This window comes from Papio anubis, chromosome 15 (genome assembly GCF_008728515.1).
Source record: "Papio anubis isolate 15944 chromosome 15, Panubis1.0, whole genome shotgun sequence".
NCBI classification, from domain to species: Eukaryota; Metazoa; Chordata; class Mammalia; order Primates; family Cercopithecidae; genus Papio; species Papio anubis.
Genome location: NC_044990.1, coordinates 56,029,981 through 56,047,559, shown reverse-complemented (window position 1 = coordinate 56,047,559; position 17,579 = coordinate 56,029,981). Strand labels below are relative to the sequence as shown.

General features: G+C 38.2%; 1 protein-coding gene across 11 annotated transcripts in view; it reads right to left on the bottom strand.

Moving 5' to 3' along the window:
- Positions 1-17,579, bottom strand: part of SCEL (sciellin) — a 112,870-nt gene that overhangs the window by 40,391 nt on the left and 54,900 nt on the right. For 7 of the 11 annotated variants that reach the window (XM_009192045.4, XM_009192046.4, XM_009192047.4 and 4 more), the window contains 9 exons: positions 16,577-16,642; positions 14,479-14,538; positions 10,451-10,495; positions 8,650-8,709; positions 8,292-8,351; positions 5,899-5,958; positions 5,306-5,365; positions 4,879-4,938; positions 3,556-3,615 (listed from right to left, as the gene is read on the bottom strand). In XM_009192045.4, the coding sequence (XP_009190309.1) occupies positions 3,556-3,615; positions 4,879-4,938; positions 5,306-5,365; positions 5,899-5,958; positions 8,292-8,351; positions 8,650-8,709; positions 10,451-10,495; positions 14,479-14,538; positions 16,577-16,642 (531 nt within the window). The remainder of the gene's footprint in view (positions 1-3,555; positions 3,616-4,878; positions 4,939-5,305; positions 5,366-5,898; positions 5,959-8,291; positions 8,352-8,649; positions 8,710-10,450; positions 10,496-14,478; positions 14,539-16,576; positions 16,643-17,579) is intronic. The other 4 variants (XM_009192042.4, XM_017951339.3, XM_017951337.3 and 1 more) reach the window with 3 other exon arrangements.

Below are 17,579 nucleotides of genomic sequence, written 5' to 3'. Positions count from 1 at the left end.
AGCAAGATCCTGTCTCCATAAATTTTTTTTTTAAAAATTAGCCTGGCATGGTGGTGCACACCTATGGCTCCAGCTACTCATGTGGCTGAAGTGAGAAGGTCCCCTTGAGCCCAGGCTTTTGAGGCTGCAGTGAGCTGTGATTGCACCACTGCACTCCAGCCTGGGACAGAGCAAGACCCTGTCTGAGAAAGAAATAAAATCAAATGAAATAAAATAAAATAAAATAAAATTCCATGCAGTCATCGAAAACATTTTAGTAGTTTGCTGTTACTCTTTAGCATACGTCGGTTTCTGATCTTAGTGGAATTTTGCTTTTCTCCCTGCATCTACATGTGTTTTCTGCATACCAATAGCAGCAATAAATGCTGCTCTGATCTACAGAGGATGCCACATAGGGAAAAGAATATCCACAGGAAGGCCTTTTTGCACTGCGTCTCCATACTCTGTGACTCTATTAAGGCCATGTCCAAAAGCCCCAAGGTTTTGTCTATACAACATCAAAGATACAGATATTTGAAAGCAACTAGATGTTGATTCAAGTCTTTTATTTGTATCCAGATGTCTGAGAATGTGATATACAGACTCAAAGTAGCAATAATTACTTTGAACCTTTGTCATGCAAATAATGAAACAATTAGCCCCACAGAAGCAATCATTCCACTCCAGATTACTCCTTGTTGATTTCTGTCCAAATGAAGTATGTGGGATTTGAAGGCCAGTGACAGAAAAAAAAAAATTCCCAGGATGCTATTTCCAGACTTGTGTATTCAAAAAAATAACAAAACGGTAAGCATATAACTCCTCCCTTTGTGTTGGTTGTGGAATTTGCTTTAACTATATTTTAGGACTTGATCTCTTTAAATATTAAATAAAGCACATAATCAAATAAGGTTATTTAAATCTCATAGTTCATAAAGTCCATAAAGAAGAGTAGATTAATGTAGTAATCTACTATTAATGTAATAATGTAAAGTAATATGTGAGTTTATGTAAAGCAATACCTCATAGTATATATATCTTCAGTATTATGGGTTACTTCAATCCACCCTCATAGTATATATATCCATACCTCATAGTATATACCTCATAGTATATTTATCTTCAGAGTATATATATATGTTTTGGAAAGCCCACCATGGGCCAGACCCTGCCCCAAGCTCTGGGATAAATGTGAACAATATAGACACAGGATTAAACCTCACAAGGCTTCCATTTCAGCTTCGGAAGAGTCAGGCAATATACAATTAAACAAATAAATGAATACCACAATTCCAAATAACAATATATGTTATGAGGAAAATAAAAAAGAGTGGTTGGTGCCTGCAGTAGTGGGGGTGGGGAACAGGACAGTGACTTAATTATATTCTGTGGTCAGAAATGACCTATTGGAGAAGGTGACGATATGGGGATTGAGCATTCCAGGAAGTGGGAACAGCATATGCTGAAACCTTAAGGCAAGAATGAGTCTGGAATAGAAAAATATCAGCTTGGCGAGGCTTTACTGAGAAAGTAAAAGGCTATTGCTTTATTTTTAAAAGATCCACAGACTTCATTATGTTCAGAAAAAGGAAATGACAACTACTATTCTCAAAAGCCCACAGGAAGTACACACATACAAATATAGACACATGTGCTACATACACGCTCACACACACAGGTACATTCACATACATGTACATATGCACTCATATACACACAAAAGCACATGTGTATATTTACACATATACTCATGAAAACACAAGCAACATGCATACATATGCAATCACGCACATGTACAATGTACACACATGCAATGCACAGACTCATGTACATAGGCAATCACATATGCATATAGACATATACATATATGCATGCACATGAATGCACACATGCACAAAAACATTTGCATGCATGCATACACACATCAGCATAGGCATGCCCACATACACACACACCAATATATGAAGAAAAATAAGTCCTGATTGGAAATATTATCATTATTTTTTGAGACAGAATCTTGCTCTGGCACCCAGGCTGGAGTGCAGTGGCGCCATCTTGGCTCACTGCAACCTCCAACTCTCCAGTTCAAGCAATTCTCCTGCCTCAGCCTCCCGAGTAGTTGAGATACCTGGCTAATTTTTTGTATTTTTAGTAGAGATGGGGTTTCACTGTGTTAGCCACTATGGTCTCGATCTCCTGACCTTGTGATCTGCCCACCTCGACCTCCCAAAGTGCTGGTATTACAGGTTTGAGCCACCGTACTCAGTCTGAAAATATTATTTTTAATAAAAATTAGAAAAGGAAACATGGATTTTTCTTGGAAAGTTGATATTAAATATTTGAACACTAAATTATGAAGAAAATATAATTCACTTGAATCTTTATTGTTGCAACAATTACTTGTATCTACTATATGCCTGGCATGAGAATCTTATGATCCCTCTTTTGTAAATGAGTAAACTGAGGTACAGGGACACAGTTAGCAAGTGATAGAGCCAGAATTAGAACCTACGATTTTTGGATTCCCTGCTCGCATTCACTACCTTAGGTTACCTCCCTGAACCACCCAGGTACTGAAGGAAATCAATGCTTTCTTCTCCATCTATGGATTGCAAGCTTGTGCAAGCCTCGAACTCATTGGGTCGCTGTGCCTCTGACCATGCCACAACTACACAAACAGGGCAGGCTTGACAGTGTGCACACCAGCTTTTCAACTACCTAAGCCTTTGCCCTCTCAACTGGCCTGCAGGCATCCTTGACACACATTAGAACTGACAAATAATATCATGAACTGAGATAATTGAATGGAAAGGAATTCAAGGGAAACTACATGCAATTATATGTTACTGTTTCCAGCAACATACCAACAAATTCAGTTTCAAAAATATTCCATCTGCCTTATAAAGAACAAAAAGCAAGAAGATATAAGCTCTCCAGACTTACTTGACAACTCATGGGCAAGAACAAAGTACACTTTGTTAAGCTCTTCATCTTTAAATACACAACACACTACATGCACATACACACACTAAACACAAATACACCACACACGCACATGTAGATCATACATATACACATCCACACATGCACTTACACATACACACACACGCTTATACACACACCCATTTATACACACATGCACTTAAATCCACATGCTACTGATACACGTGCACATACACTCACACACACTACTTACATCTACATACATATGCACTTACACATACATACATGCACTTATATATAAACACACTACTTATATATTCACACACATACACTAATACATGTACTCACACTAGCATACAAAGAAATAAATCATTTAGTTCAGTAGAGAAGGTCAGCCCAAATCTCATTTAATTTCTCAAATTTATTTGATAACAAACTTCGCCCAAGAATAAAATGCAGGAGATTTAGGTGTATCACTTGCACAGAATTACTTAATATCAGGTGTTTAGAGAAAAAAGAGCTCAGTTTGTTTTGGCCTGAATTCCAATTTACTGTCCTGAATACCAACACTCAAAATTCTAATGTGCTTCTAAATGCCAAACAAAGGGGAGAGGGGAACTTTAAATGCCTTACCTCCTAATATTTTTATTTGTTTCAGGATCCACTTTAATAAGCCCATTGAGGTCTTGTTTTCTTTGGAAAAGGAAATTAATTTTAATGAATGATGTTAAAATATAGCACTAATCAGATGAATAATGGCTGGAAAAATTAAGAAGTGGTAAATATACAAGTTTTCTATATCAATGTAAAATTTTAAAGCTCTACATGAAAATGAAAATTATTCTCTTGTAACTTGAGCTGAAGACCATTTAAGGTTGCTTATTTGTTAGTGATAAATGTGATTTTTTGTTTTGTTCTCAGAATGCATAAGTATATATGAAACTTGTTATTTAACAAAATCAACTTTGTCTTCAGATATATCTTGTTAGAACACTCCAGGCAGGCAGCATTGAAGTAACATTAAGTTAGATTAAGTTCTACACTGGACCCAGACAGTATAAATTTCTACTCAACAAACTGGATACAATTGCCTATTCTGTTTTTAAGTAGTAAGAATAATGTTGAGAATCATAATTTCATAATAACAATAATTTAACAATATTAACTAAAATAATAAGAATGTATGCTTTCATATAAACTCAGTTATCTACGTAGCCCAAACCCTTTTAAATATCAGTTCCTTCAGAGTAGATTATGGTGAGCAAAAAAGGGCAAGAAAAAACAGCTCACATAGTAGAAAAATTAATGATTCACTCCCCAGGGGGACACAGGCCACCCCATTAAAATACTTTGATACCATAAAAGGCAGAAGCAGAATCTAAAAGGGACAGGAGGGGAAGGCAGAAGCACTGTGATTGGGTGCCATTGCCATGTCAACACAGCTCTGAACAGGAGACAAAGTGGTGGGAGGTCCTCACTACCCCTGTGTGTGCCAGCCCAGCCTCCCCTGGGCTGCCTCCTGAGACCACCACCCTTAGAGAAGTTGAATTAGCAGAGCTTTAGAGAAGTTGAATTAGCAGAGCTTTAGAGAAGTTGAATTAGCAGAGCTTCAATGATGGCTCACTCTTGGCCATCTCTGTCATTTTGGAAAGACGCTTTGACGATTTTGTCAAGACTGTGCATTCTTTAGGCACAAAAAATTCAATTTGATCACTTACTCTGAAGACAAATCAAAGCCCAAAATCTGGGCAAAAAGGCAATTTACTATCAAACATTAAGACAATGCTTCAAAAGTTAGTGGTTTTATTGAGGGCAAGGAGGTATGGTCGTGAGGCCTATCTTTATTGTCTAATTCCATGCTAATAAAATGTGGTTATGAAGCTAAAAAGTCAAATTATTTTATCTTCTGATTGACATGTAACAGAAACCATAATTAAAGACACTAATTATTCTTACCCAGTGGTATTTTCATTTCCTTTGGGATTTACTTTGATAGCATTATCAACGTCTTCACTTCTTTAAAAAAAAAAGGTTTATATCAGTTTCAAAACATTCCCATAATATCAGACACATACATCTTCTGTATTCCCAATGATTAATTCAAGCTTTTGGAGAAAATTATTATACTGACATTAAATTGGCTTTTAGGATAAAAATTGCCTATCAATAACTTAGTTTAATTAATCCTTAGGATTTTATTGGGTTATATGTAAATGTAAATTTAGATCGAATATACTGTATGTAGATTCTTTGAAGTGAAGATCAGGGCACCAGGGATTAGACACAGAAGAGAGAAGCCAAACAAAGATGTGATGCCCTCAATATCACATAATTAATATCAGAGAAAATAACCAATATTTAGAGACATCTGTTCAGTTCTCACCTTCTGCTCGTTTTATTCATCCTGGCATTCACTTTAACAACAGATTCGAGATCCTGTCTTCTTTGAAAAAAACACCAAAACTTGTCAGTTAGGTTACAGTACAATTTTCTCTGAAATCTGTATAATCAAGAATGTCCCTGAATGTGGTGTCAGGTGTTTTCAGGACAAAATGACCAGGAAGAGCTTTGATGTAATTATCCTTAACTTACCTTTATTAATTTCCACAACAGCATTTCATTTAAACGAGTCTAAATCAGTTTAGAAAAACTTCTCAATGTGGCTCTCACTGAGCAATTTTGTCCTTTGTACTTCTTAATTTAAATTAAAATTTGACTCATCTCTTAATTATTTAAGAAAATATGGAATAAGAGATTATGTAGCGGGTTTTCTTGCACCTACTTCAATGTACTCAAATCAGAGGTCCTATGAAGGAAACAGCACTCATCGTATTCCTTTTGCCTGCTAGGTCTGATGGGTCAAAGCAGTCCAAGAGTTCACTGTCACAAAGGAAAGCATAGCACTCCCATTCCTAATGAGGTATAAAAAGCTAACCTGAATAAAAAGAGCCCCATCAAGGTAGGAGATTTACTTACCCTTTCTCGTTTTTGTCAGTCCTTTGATTAACTTTAATTGGACTTCCAAGGCTTTGGGTTCTTTAAAACATTGGGGGAAAAAAAGAGAAAGAGCAACTCAGTGGTATATTCAGAATCTTGTAAGGACAACAGCAGATTTCCCACAAGAGAATCTCGTAAGATGTAATCAGTGCCTAAAGGATCAGAAGTCCTTGGAAATATTGAATTCAAGTGGCTCTATCCATCATGCAAAATGCATAAGCAGCAGCCTGAGACTAAGATATCAACCATTACTCAGTTATGATAGAGTCAACTTAAAAGTTTTAACCAACGTCTTGGCTTCTGCTTTCTTGGAGGTGGGTTAGTGGGAGGCTTTTAACACATATATTGAGATACTGATTTTAATACATATATTGAGATGCTGTCTTATTTAAGCATGAAAATCATTTACATAAGAGGTGGAAATCAATTGATCAATATTTTAAGTCTAAATACTTTGAGGATTTAGACAAGTCATTTCTCCTAAAAAGTTAGCAGATGTGTTTAAAGGGTCTTACGTCACCTTGGTAAAGTCAAAATAACTGTTATGGTCCCAGTACTTTATATAAATGAAATAAAACTCTCACATGCCAGTGACTGACAATCACTAGCAAATATGAAAGCTAATCTCTTTAAATTCCCCCAAGCTTCCAAGTATTATGCTTTGCCATTTTCACCTCTCTCTGATTTCTCTGTGATAAGACTGTCGATATTTTAAGTTATTTCAACGTGAGAAAGAAGGAAGGGAAGAAGAAAAAAGAACTTGGACTTTTTCCCTACCACGCAGACAAGATCAGTTATTCCTGCACCAAAACTCAGTTGTTATCAAATTATCCCAGATTATAAATCTTTTTCCTAGCCCACAAAATGATCTACTTATGATGCTCATCCTACTCTTCCTTTCGTCTACCACTTTTGCAGAACTCTCCAAACTGTTTTTGAAAAATATCTGGAACCTCATCTATTCCTAGAAAGCTCATCTATCCATGAACAACAACAACAACAAAAGACTATTTTTCTACTTCATCTATTCCACATTTGAAAAAGTCACCTACAATATGTTGGCATGTTTACATTATAGTCATAAGTTGTTAATAAGCATTCAATGCCTGTGTGATGGTTACTGCCAACGCTTTTCATCATATAGACTTTGTTAAGTGTTCTATATCAGAAAGGGTTAAGAATGCATCGCCAAGATTGGCTTGGAAAGCTAGAATGCCATCCTGGGCATAGACTGGCACAGATAAATGGTTTTTAAAAATAACTGTGACAACAGAAATAATTCTCATGTTAGAAAGGCAAATTTCATGACTAACCAAATACAAAGTAAACAGCCAATCTGCAAGGCAAAAATAGTAGAGATCTCATAAATCCTTGCCCTTTGCCATTCTTGACTATTCTGGGATTTTCTCTAATGAAACTGGCATGGCTTTGGTTTCTTTCAACAAGAAAAATAATATCAGTCATGTAAGTCAATTATCTAGTGTATCAGTCAGGCTAGAACTACAAGGTAACCTCTTAAATGCTATCAGCTCAGTTACTAATAATTAATTAACCCATTTTATGATTTAAAATAAATAAAAGCCTAGTTTTGCATTTAAAGATATTTACAAATATGTATGAAGAGATATGCATATGAAATGACTCAACTAAGATTCCAACTGAGAAGTGCCTTATACACTCTAAAGACTTCAGTGGTGGCCAGGCATGGTGGCTTATGCCTGTAATCCTAGCACGTTGGAAGGTCTAGATGGGCAGATCACATGAGGTCAGGAGTTCAAGACCAGCCTGGCCAAGATGGTAAAACACCATCTCTACTAAAAATACAAAAATTAGCTGGGCATAGTGGCGGGCACCTGTAATCCCAGCTACTCGGGAGGCTGAGGCAGGAGAATCACTTGAACCTCAGAGGCAGTGGCTGCAGTGAGCCAAAGTAGAGCCTCAGAGCAAGATTCTATCTTAAAGAAAAAAAAAAAAAAAAACAGAGAGACTTCAGTGGTGAGGGACTATGCTCCTAAATGCCTTATTATAAATGTATTTAGTTTATAAATCAACCTATTCTCCACTACTCTTGACAGCTAGTTGTGTTTCTTTCCATTTTAGATATAAAGGGGAACTGGGAGATCATCTAGGTCATATCCTTCATTTTATGGAATGAGGAAACAGAGATGTCCAGAAATTACACAGCTTGCCCAGAGTCACCCAGATTGATGTTGGTGGGAGAGCCAGCACCAAGACACACACTATCTCTGGACCCCAGTCTGAGGCTTATTCCACCAGCCTGCCTGACCCTTGTCCTAAGCAGGAGCTCTCTTCCAGAAAATAGTATACTGTCTGGGACTCAACCAAAATGGTCTGTCTTAATAAAATCTTACCCTTTGCCATCTTTATCTGTCCGGGTACTCACATAGATGAGACTTTCAAGGCTTTTGGCTCTGAAAACAAAGAAATTCACATAAAAGACTGCATATTGAAATGAAATTGTGTGGTATCTTGAAAGGTCAGATGCAATAAAAATTCTCCATGAACTGCTCATTTACTCTTATTGAATGGAAGAGCAGAAATCCTTCTTGGTAATTATGTCTGAACTAAATGTACAATGCTGAGAGCATTACCCCATCTGCTAGTACATTTCCATGCCAGAGGATTCAACTCCCTCACAGCTAATGTCTGAAGGAATAAGACAAGCAATCTGCAAGATAAGATTTTCAGATTTGAGACAGATGCACTTACCTTTTCTCTCTTTCGTCTACCTTTGGATTTGCTCTGAAGAGACCATCAAGACCTTGATTCCTTTAAATGTATTGATTAAGAAAAGCCTCATCAGTGACAATGACCAATGCTTAACCCTATAAGAACATAGACCAGTTTACATCTAAGACAGGAAACAGAAGCTTGTTGGGGAAGATGAGCCACAATTCTTGAAACAGGTATTTTCATAGACTCAAATTTTAAATTGTAGTGGGCCTTAGAGAAAATAAAATAAAAGATATAAACTGGGGATCTGCCAACCACAATAGGTCCATAGAGGTGTTGCTTGGATTCATGGAGCATTTCTATCCTTTTAGCTTTCAAGCATGGGCTTTAAAGTGAGCCCATGTTTACAATGATGGTCAGGACACACAGAAACCTGGATTTTCAGGCTGGGTGTGGTGGCTTATGCCTATAATCCCAGTTCTTTGAGAGGCCAAGGTGGAAGGATCACCTGATCCCAGGAGCCCAAGACCAGCCTGGGCAACATGGTCTGACCCCATCTCTACAAAAAATTAAAACTTAGCCAGGCATGGTGTTGGTGCCTGTAGTCTCAGCTACTTGGGAGGTTGTGATAGGAGGATTGCTTGAACCCAGGAGATGGAGGCTGCAGTGAGCTATGATTGTACCACTGCACTCCAGCCTGGGTGACAGAGCGAGACCCTGTCTCTAAAACAAACAAACAACAAAACTGGATTTACAGGATCTCCTGAGAATGTCCTGCTGTCCTGCAACACTAGACTCAGTGGAGACCCTCAGCTGGAGCTGAGCTGAGAAGCAGCTGTGTGCTTAGACAGGGCATTTGCTCTCCTTTTGGCCCCAGTTCTCTCACTGCCTGTGTTTCATATAGTCAGTCTCCTCACCCACTCACACCTGCCTGGCCTCAGTGGGCCGTGGAGTCTGTGACTCCTGATCTAAAACCTCCTCTCCTTGTAAATGAGGAAACTGAAGAGCAGCAAATTAAGTGAGCATTATTGCCAGAACAGGATATGAAAAACACATCCCATGATCCTCTCATCAATTCATTTGGCATTTGCCCTGTTTTCTCCTTCTCTTTGATCGCTGTTTAGTGGGTTAGTGTGCAAAATAATAGAGAGCTTGCTTACCTTATACAGACCACAAACACAAGCCTTGATTATTGATTTTTCTCTCTTGGCATATTTCAAGTTATACAATTATAAATGATTCAAAACAAGAAGATACAGCCTGGGCAACATAGTGAGACTCCATCTCTACAAAAAATTAAAAATTAGCCACACATGGTGGCACATGCCTGTAGTCCCAGCTACTTGGGAGGCTGAGGCAAGAGGATGACTAGAGCCCAGGAGGTCAAGGCTGCAGTGAGTTATGTGTGCACCACTGCACTCCAGCCTGGGTAAGAGAGTGAGACCATGTCTCAAAAATAATAATAAACAATATAACATTAACTATGATAATAAAATGTTTTTTGTAATGGTTAAACTAAAATTATTCCATGATCAAACCAAATTCTGTTTACATTCTAGTGATTTAGTATTTCAGGAAGAGAAAAGTGGTTATTTATATAACTGCCTTAATAAACAAATGGAGCATGAAAATCAAGGACACTTTCATATTAGTATCTTTAGACTTCAATAACCATTCATCATAACAATGAAATGATGATGATTGTTGCAAGCTTTTATTCAAGATTTGTAGGATATTTTTGACTACGTATGTGAGTCCTCACGCTCAAAGACTGGAAAGGCATAAAAAGTCACAATATGCAACTCAGTAGTAAAAAATAAACATTTAAAAATCTTACCTATTCAAGCTTTTGTTCATTTTGATGAGATTATCCAATTCTTCACTTTGGGAAGAGAAAAAAATGTTTAATGTTAGTAAAAAGCTTGCCCAGGGTCAAAGGGTAAATTTGCCTTAAAATAACAGTTCTCTGAAATACAACACATGCCACTTTTATCATCTGCGAAAATCCTGATGATCCTCAAAGCTCTCATCAAACACCACTTTCTCCAGAATGCCTTTCCTAGTCCTCTAACTGAATAGAGTCCTCTACATTTTTGGAGCCCTTGCAGCATTTGTTTTTTCTGCACCTCGTTTATGACAGATCTGTTACTATACTTTGAGTTATAGCCATTGCACACTGGTCTCATGTTAATGCCCCTACCTCTGCACAGGCACACGAATGCACACCACTTAAAATTTAGAACTGTATTTTACATCAGACACATTTCCGTGTTTTAATACAGTGTCTTTCATACAGTAGATACTTAATACCCACTTTTAATTGAGTCTACACATAGGTACATTGATTAATTACAGCATTGCGCAATGTACTTGCACACATAGCTTCTAGAAAACATTTGTTCATCAGTAAGTCTGGCTTCCTTCTTAAGCTCTGCTACTTCATTTCCAGGTCAGCTAAATTTGCTAGCCTGTTTCCACATCTGAGAACTGCAAAGCCCTTTCTGGCTGCTGCTTCAGGAGCAACCTATCTAAACTCTTAGGTTCAGGAATTCTGTTTAAACCACATGGGTTCAACTTTCTCTCCCAAGCAGGCACCCTAGGTGAGGTGGGGTGGGGGTTTCACCACAGTGCTATTTGTTTCTTCCTCTAGTTCCCCATCACAGCATGTCATTTCTCTAACTTATCTATTCATGACCGCGCCCCCCCTGCCCACACACACACACACACACACACACACACACACACACACCCCTTGCCCCACCTCTCTTGCCTTCCTCAGCAAGTTTTTCTGTTCACAAATCAGTAGTTACGCATTCAAGTTTCCTCGTTAAGGACACCTGGAGTACGATCCAGGATTCATCACTTATTCATTGGTGAATCTGGGCGAGTTACCTAACCTTCTGTGGACTCAATTTTCCCATTTGTAAAATGAGAATACTAGTGATACCCACCTCAGAAAAGAATCATAAGCTCATGAATATAAAGTACTTAGCACGACGCCTAGTCAGTCATAAATTCCTGATTAATTTGGGCCATTATAATAAATAATGCCCTGTCAACACTAAATTTTTTGTTTAATAAATGCTTGCTTTACTTTTTTTTTTTTTTTTTGAGACGGAGTCTCGCTCTGTCGCCCAGGCTGGAGTGCAGTGGCATGATCTTGGCTCACTGCAACCTTCGCCTCCCAGGTTCAAGCGATTCTCCTGTCTCAGCCTCCTGAGTAGCTGGGACTTCAGGTGTGCACCACCATGCCCAGCTAATTTTTCTCGATTTAGTAGAGATGGGGTTTCACCATGTTGGCCACGCTTGTCTCGAACTCCTTACCTCAGGTAATCTGCCCGCCACAGCCTCCCAAAGTGCTGGGATTACAGGTGTGAACCACCATGCCCAGCCTAATAAATGCTTGCTATACTTGTTTTTTAATTGCACTTAGAAACACCAAGAATTCGACTTAGCCTTCAGAGAGATGCAATTGCTGAGTCACTTATGTGCTTGAAGATGCCTGGCACGATGACACTAAGGCAAGAATAGCTGCTGAGGGTAGTCCTCTTAGAGACCCTAAATTAACAGACAGTACATAGATGAATCCTTTCAAGTAGTTTTAGGTATCAATGGTAGAATTGATGCCTGATAGTAAATACTGAAATACAAAAGTTGCCACCTCTAACCAAAAAAAAAAAAAAAAAAAAAAAAGAAAAAAAGAAAAAAAAAAAGGTTAATGCTCTATCCTTGCGTGTGACAAACACTACCCAGTCCCTTGATACAGTAACCCATTACTGTTTCTTGCTTGAAATTCTACCCACTAACTCTGAGACTAACAATCTGTTCATGTCCCCAAGGGAAAGAGCAAACCCACGAGTTCTATAAATCTTAGCCCCAGACTTTTCTGACTGGCATGAGTCACAATGATGAGATTATCAGGATTTGGAGTTGCTTTATCCCAAGAAAATTAGCATAAATCATGAGAAGACGCTCTGTGGCAAATTAAATAAAACAGATACTGTATTCCAAATAAAAGATTTAAGCTTTCAAAATGACTTTAAATTGATGAAAGCTTTGGATATTAAGTTTCACCATTGCATTTGTAACAAATTAAATGCTCTTAATCAGATAGCAGTAACATTCCATTTCACAAAGAGCAGCTCGGATAACGAAAGCCATTTCTACTCCCTGTGGATGGCCCAAAGTAACAATACTCTATGATGACTACTACGAACATTTTTCCTGATCCCTGTCAGGCAACAACTTCTCTCTGTGATAAATGTACCTGGCTGTGGAATTTGAGCATTATGGCTAGGGAGCAGGGACAGGAAAGTTAAACTAACTGCCTCTCTCACGGTTTTTATTTGGTTTACACCAAACCATAATTTCCCTTCAGAGTCACTCACTTAGCTGTTTCTCAGATATCCTGATCACCCACCAAACCACTGTCTAATCCCTACTGGAAACAAAATATTACCTGCAACAAAAATAAATCAATAAAATTAGAGATCTAGACACTTCAATGAGAGAAGACATGGAAATGAAACATTCAGGACAATTTCTATAGACTCCATCTGGATTCAGAGCTCCTATTTTGTTTATGAATTTGCACAGAAAAGCCAAGTGTCATATTTTCTTCTCTGCAGTTCTTTTGACAGAGACTGCAATCTCTAACAACACTCTTAGCATTATTAAAATCTATTAAACAAGGAATATTTTTTGAGAGCTTTGGATTTAAACAATGGAATATTATGATTTTACCATAATCTATTCAATACCTACTTTGTACAAAGCATCATGTCACACAATGTAAATGGCAAATAAGACAAAACATCTGCCCTGAGAGACTATAGAGATGACAGAGAAGGTAACACATTTATGCAAATAACAGGAAACAAAACTGAGTATGATTCAGTCTTATAAAATATGAATAGTGCAACTCTAATTGCTTATAGAGGCAGAAGTCACATCTCACTGGATCACTCAGGGAAGACAACAGAGAAGGTGCCACTTGATCCGGATCTTGAACAATGGGCAGGGCTTGGATGGACTGGCATGGTAGCTTGAGACTGGGAAAGGTTACCATGTGGTATAAACAAAGCCAGAGTATTTGGAAACTACAGAGAGAAAGTGGTTTCCCTTGATATGAATGTGGGATAAATACAGGTGTGAAAACAGAAATAACTGGAATGTGAGGCTGGAGCCAGGTTGGCAAGGGCTTTGGGCAATGAGGACCTGGTTCAGTGATTGAGCAGAATCTTTGGAAAAATTCTGGCATTGATGCGAAATAATAGTTTAGTGGAAGGAAAGCCTGAAGAATGTAAGTAAAGCTAGATAGCTACTCTAATAATCTGTGCAGGAGTCAGTGAGGGTTTAAACTAGAGGAAGTCTGTGTACACATGAGGAACATTTTAGATGTTTAATTCAAGCATGCATGATACTACCTAGGGGGAAGGAGAAAGAAGAATCAAGAATTATTCCAGAAAGGTGAGTCTGCAGGAATGCAAGAACAGAGAAGTCAGGAACAGCACATTTGGGAAGGAATTTGGACAGCCTGAGCGGGGGTGCTAGGAGATAAGTAGAGATCTGGACCAGCAACATAAATACAGGACTGGATATGTGGAATGAGGCTTGACAGCTGAGGTCACTGGGTGAGTAAAATTGCCAGAAAAAGCGGCAGAGTTGGAAGAGTGTCCGTAAATGTCGGCACCATCCACTATTCAGGAGTACTCATCTAGAGAAACTGACGCTTTCTTATTTTAAATTATATACAATATAGAGCACTAGGATTTTGTTCATATTTGGAACTTTTAAAGGTATGGTTAAGCATTTTTGAAACACAAGAGAAGATAAAACCCAAGCTCAAAAGCCCGGAGATCTCACCCTTTGTCAGTTCTCTGAAGTGAAGTGGCCACTTTGACGATGTTATCAAGATTCTGACTCCTTCAAACAATGAAAAATAAATACAGGTCAGTGACAGAGGAGCTATTTTTTGAAGGAGCTAAAATTTCTCATTTGTTTTCAGTAAATAAAGTAAATAGGTGGTGTTCAGGAATTACTGAGTTTAACAGAAAGACAAAGTGGTTCTGTTATGTCAGCTCATGGCACACAGTGACACGCACATCCCCCATTGACACACACACACACACACACACACAAAACTGCCCTCTGTTATTCCACCTGGGTGTTGGCTCTGCCATCTAGTGCTCACTGAAATAACTACATTTTCTCCTGAAGACTGGTATTGCCAGCTCCCAGGTTCTATGTTACAAATAGGACATAGAAAACAAAATCCACTTAACTAACAAGTAAACACAGAAGTGAGTTCAAAAGGTTTTCCACCAGAGCCAAGCAGCATTAAGTATCAGATACAATTATTTATTCCTTTTCACCCTGTAGCGGTGAAAATGTTTGTCTTCTCAGGCTCTAGAATAGGTGGAAGCACCTGAGCACATAGACGGCTTGTGTATTCCAAATCAGATCAATGCCGATATCCCTGGATCATAAAAGGAACAGTTAGGAAAATTCTTATAGTAATTAAGAACTGTGGGCTGGGTGTGGTGGTTCACACCTGTAATCCCAGAACTTTGGGAGGCCAAGGAAGGAGGATCCCTTGAGGCCAGAAGTTCAAGATTAGCCTGGGCAACAGAGATCCCCCATCTCCACATACAAATTTCATTTTAAATTAACTGGGTGTGGTGGCCTGTGCCCATAGTCCCAACTACTCAGGAGGCTAAGGCAGGAGGATCTCCTGAGCCCAGGAGTTTGAGGCTGCAGTGAGCTATGAGTTCTCTGCTGCACTGCAGCCTGGGTGACAGAGCAAGATCCTGTCCAAAAAAAGAAAGAAAAAAAGAAAAGAACTCAGCATCTCATAGACAAAGGGTTAATAAGGTTCCATGAAGAAAGGATTCTGTAGCCAAGTTGGGAAATGTAACCGACTTTTGCTGATTTGGAATACACATAAGCACACTAAAGATTCTGAAAAGTTCTGTGGCAGAAAACTCTATTTAATTGTGTTTCCTAAATGTAATGAAACACTGAACTCTTCTTTTGCAGAACATGCATTGACATCCTGTGGCACATAGAACACAGGCTGGGGAATGCCAAGAGTGGTGCCGTCAGCTCCTCGGAACAAGGGAAACATGACTTTTTCCAAAGAAGAGAATCTAGGTGATGTGTCTTTTAGAATGGGACTCTTCTGAGAGTCAAACGGGGATAATATAAAAAATGAAAAGGATATAAGTTTTAAATTTCAAAATAATTTTTCAGTGATAAAAATCTTTTGACTGAAAAAATAGTTTCACATTTATAGACCTATAAAATAGCACTGTTTAAAAACTATTTTCAAAAAAAAAATTTTTTTTTCCTTAAAAAAGGGAGAAAAACAAGACACATCCAGAACAAATGCTAGACTAAATAGGATGTGCAAGACAACAAGTATAAATGAGAAGTGTAAATCAGGACACCGGACATTTGGGGAATGCCACCTTACCCCCACCCAAGACATTTGGTGAATGTCCCTTTACCAAATGGCATCAATGTGCTTCTTCCTGATGCCGTAGGAGGAGTTGGACATGCCTATGTTCAGCCAACACTAGACAAAGTTTTTGTAGCACAAGTTTAACTGAACAACTCTATTTCCACCTCTTTGTTTATACATCCACACCAAGTGTATGATAGACCTCAGAGCAGGTCCTGGGAATAAAGAGGTGAGCAAGCTCTCCTGCCTTTAGTGGGTTTGATCTTATCCTGTTATCTTGTTCACACCATTTTGGTAGTTTTCTTAATGGAAAGTTTGGGATAGAATTAAAAGAAACAAAATTCTGAAAGTGCCTACAAAAACATTTATTGATATTTTGGAGTCGGTTGGAAAATTGATTTTGTCTACCTTATTATTAATTGCCTTGCAGTTTTAAACATGCTGAGAAAGCATACTTTATCATTGCTACAGTTATGTAGATATAGATAGAAATCAGTTTACCTTATATTTCTTTCAGCAGATCTGTTGGTTTCTGTATATACACCCGGTTTAGGTGGATGTATCTGCCTATATTTTCAAAGTTAAAGATTATATCAGTCAGAAAAGAAGACACTTTTTTGATAAATTTAAATTTATTTTTAAAAATTTATGTACAAAAAGATTAGTGTTTGTTGGAACCATACCTGAGATAACAAACTTAAACTCTTTGGGTTGGCAGGAACTCCAGTATAATGAGTTTGTAATTTAATCTATCTTTATTGCATATTTGTAAACCACTGGATATATCTAGACTTATAAGTTCTAAATACATTTATGTTGATTTTTTGTTCTCCATCAATAAAGCATTTTCATACTTATCTCTATTAGATAACGATATAATATTTTAAAATATTAATTTTTGTTATGGGCATCAAAGAGATTTTTTTTTGCTTAAAGAATTAACCCGCCGGGCGCGGTGGCTCAAGCCTGTAATCCCAGCACTTTGGGAGGCCGAGACGGGCGGATCACGAGGTCAGGAGATCGAGACCATCCTGGCTAACACAGTGAAACCCCGTCTCTACTAAAAATACAAAAAAACTTAGCCGGGCGAGGTGGCGGCGCCTGTAGTCCCAGCTACTCGGGAGGCTGAGGCAGGAGAATGGCGGGAACCCGGGAGGCGGAGCTTGCAGTGAGCTGAGATCCGGCCACTGCACCCCAGCCTGGGCGGCAGAGCGAGACTCCGTCTCAAAAAAAAAAAAAAAAAAGAATTAACCCATTTGAATACTATCAAGAAATATATTTGTTAATATAAGGTGGAAAAAAAAGTCTATGTTTCAAGTACACCTACCACATTGGGAATGACCATACTAAGCTGACAGAATTAAATTTTATTATGTTAGGTTCTGGCACAATTTAAGACTTTTCTCTACTCTTTTCCAAAGTATCTGGTTGACCTACTTATACATTCCTACTTGTTCTCAAGAAGCTACATTCAACTATTTTTTGTACTCCTGAGGACATGCGT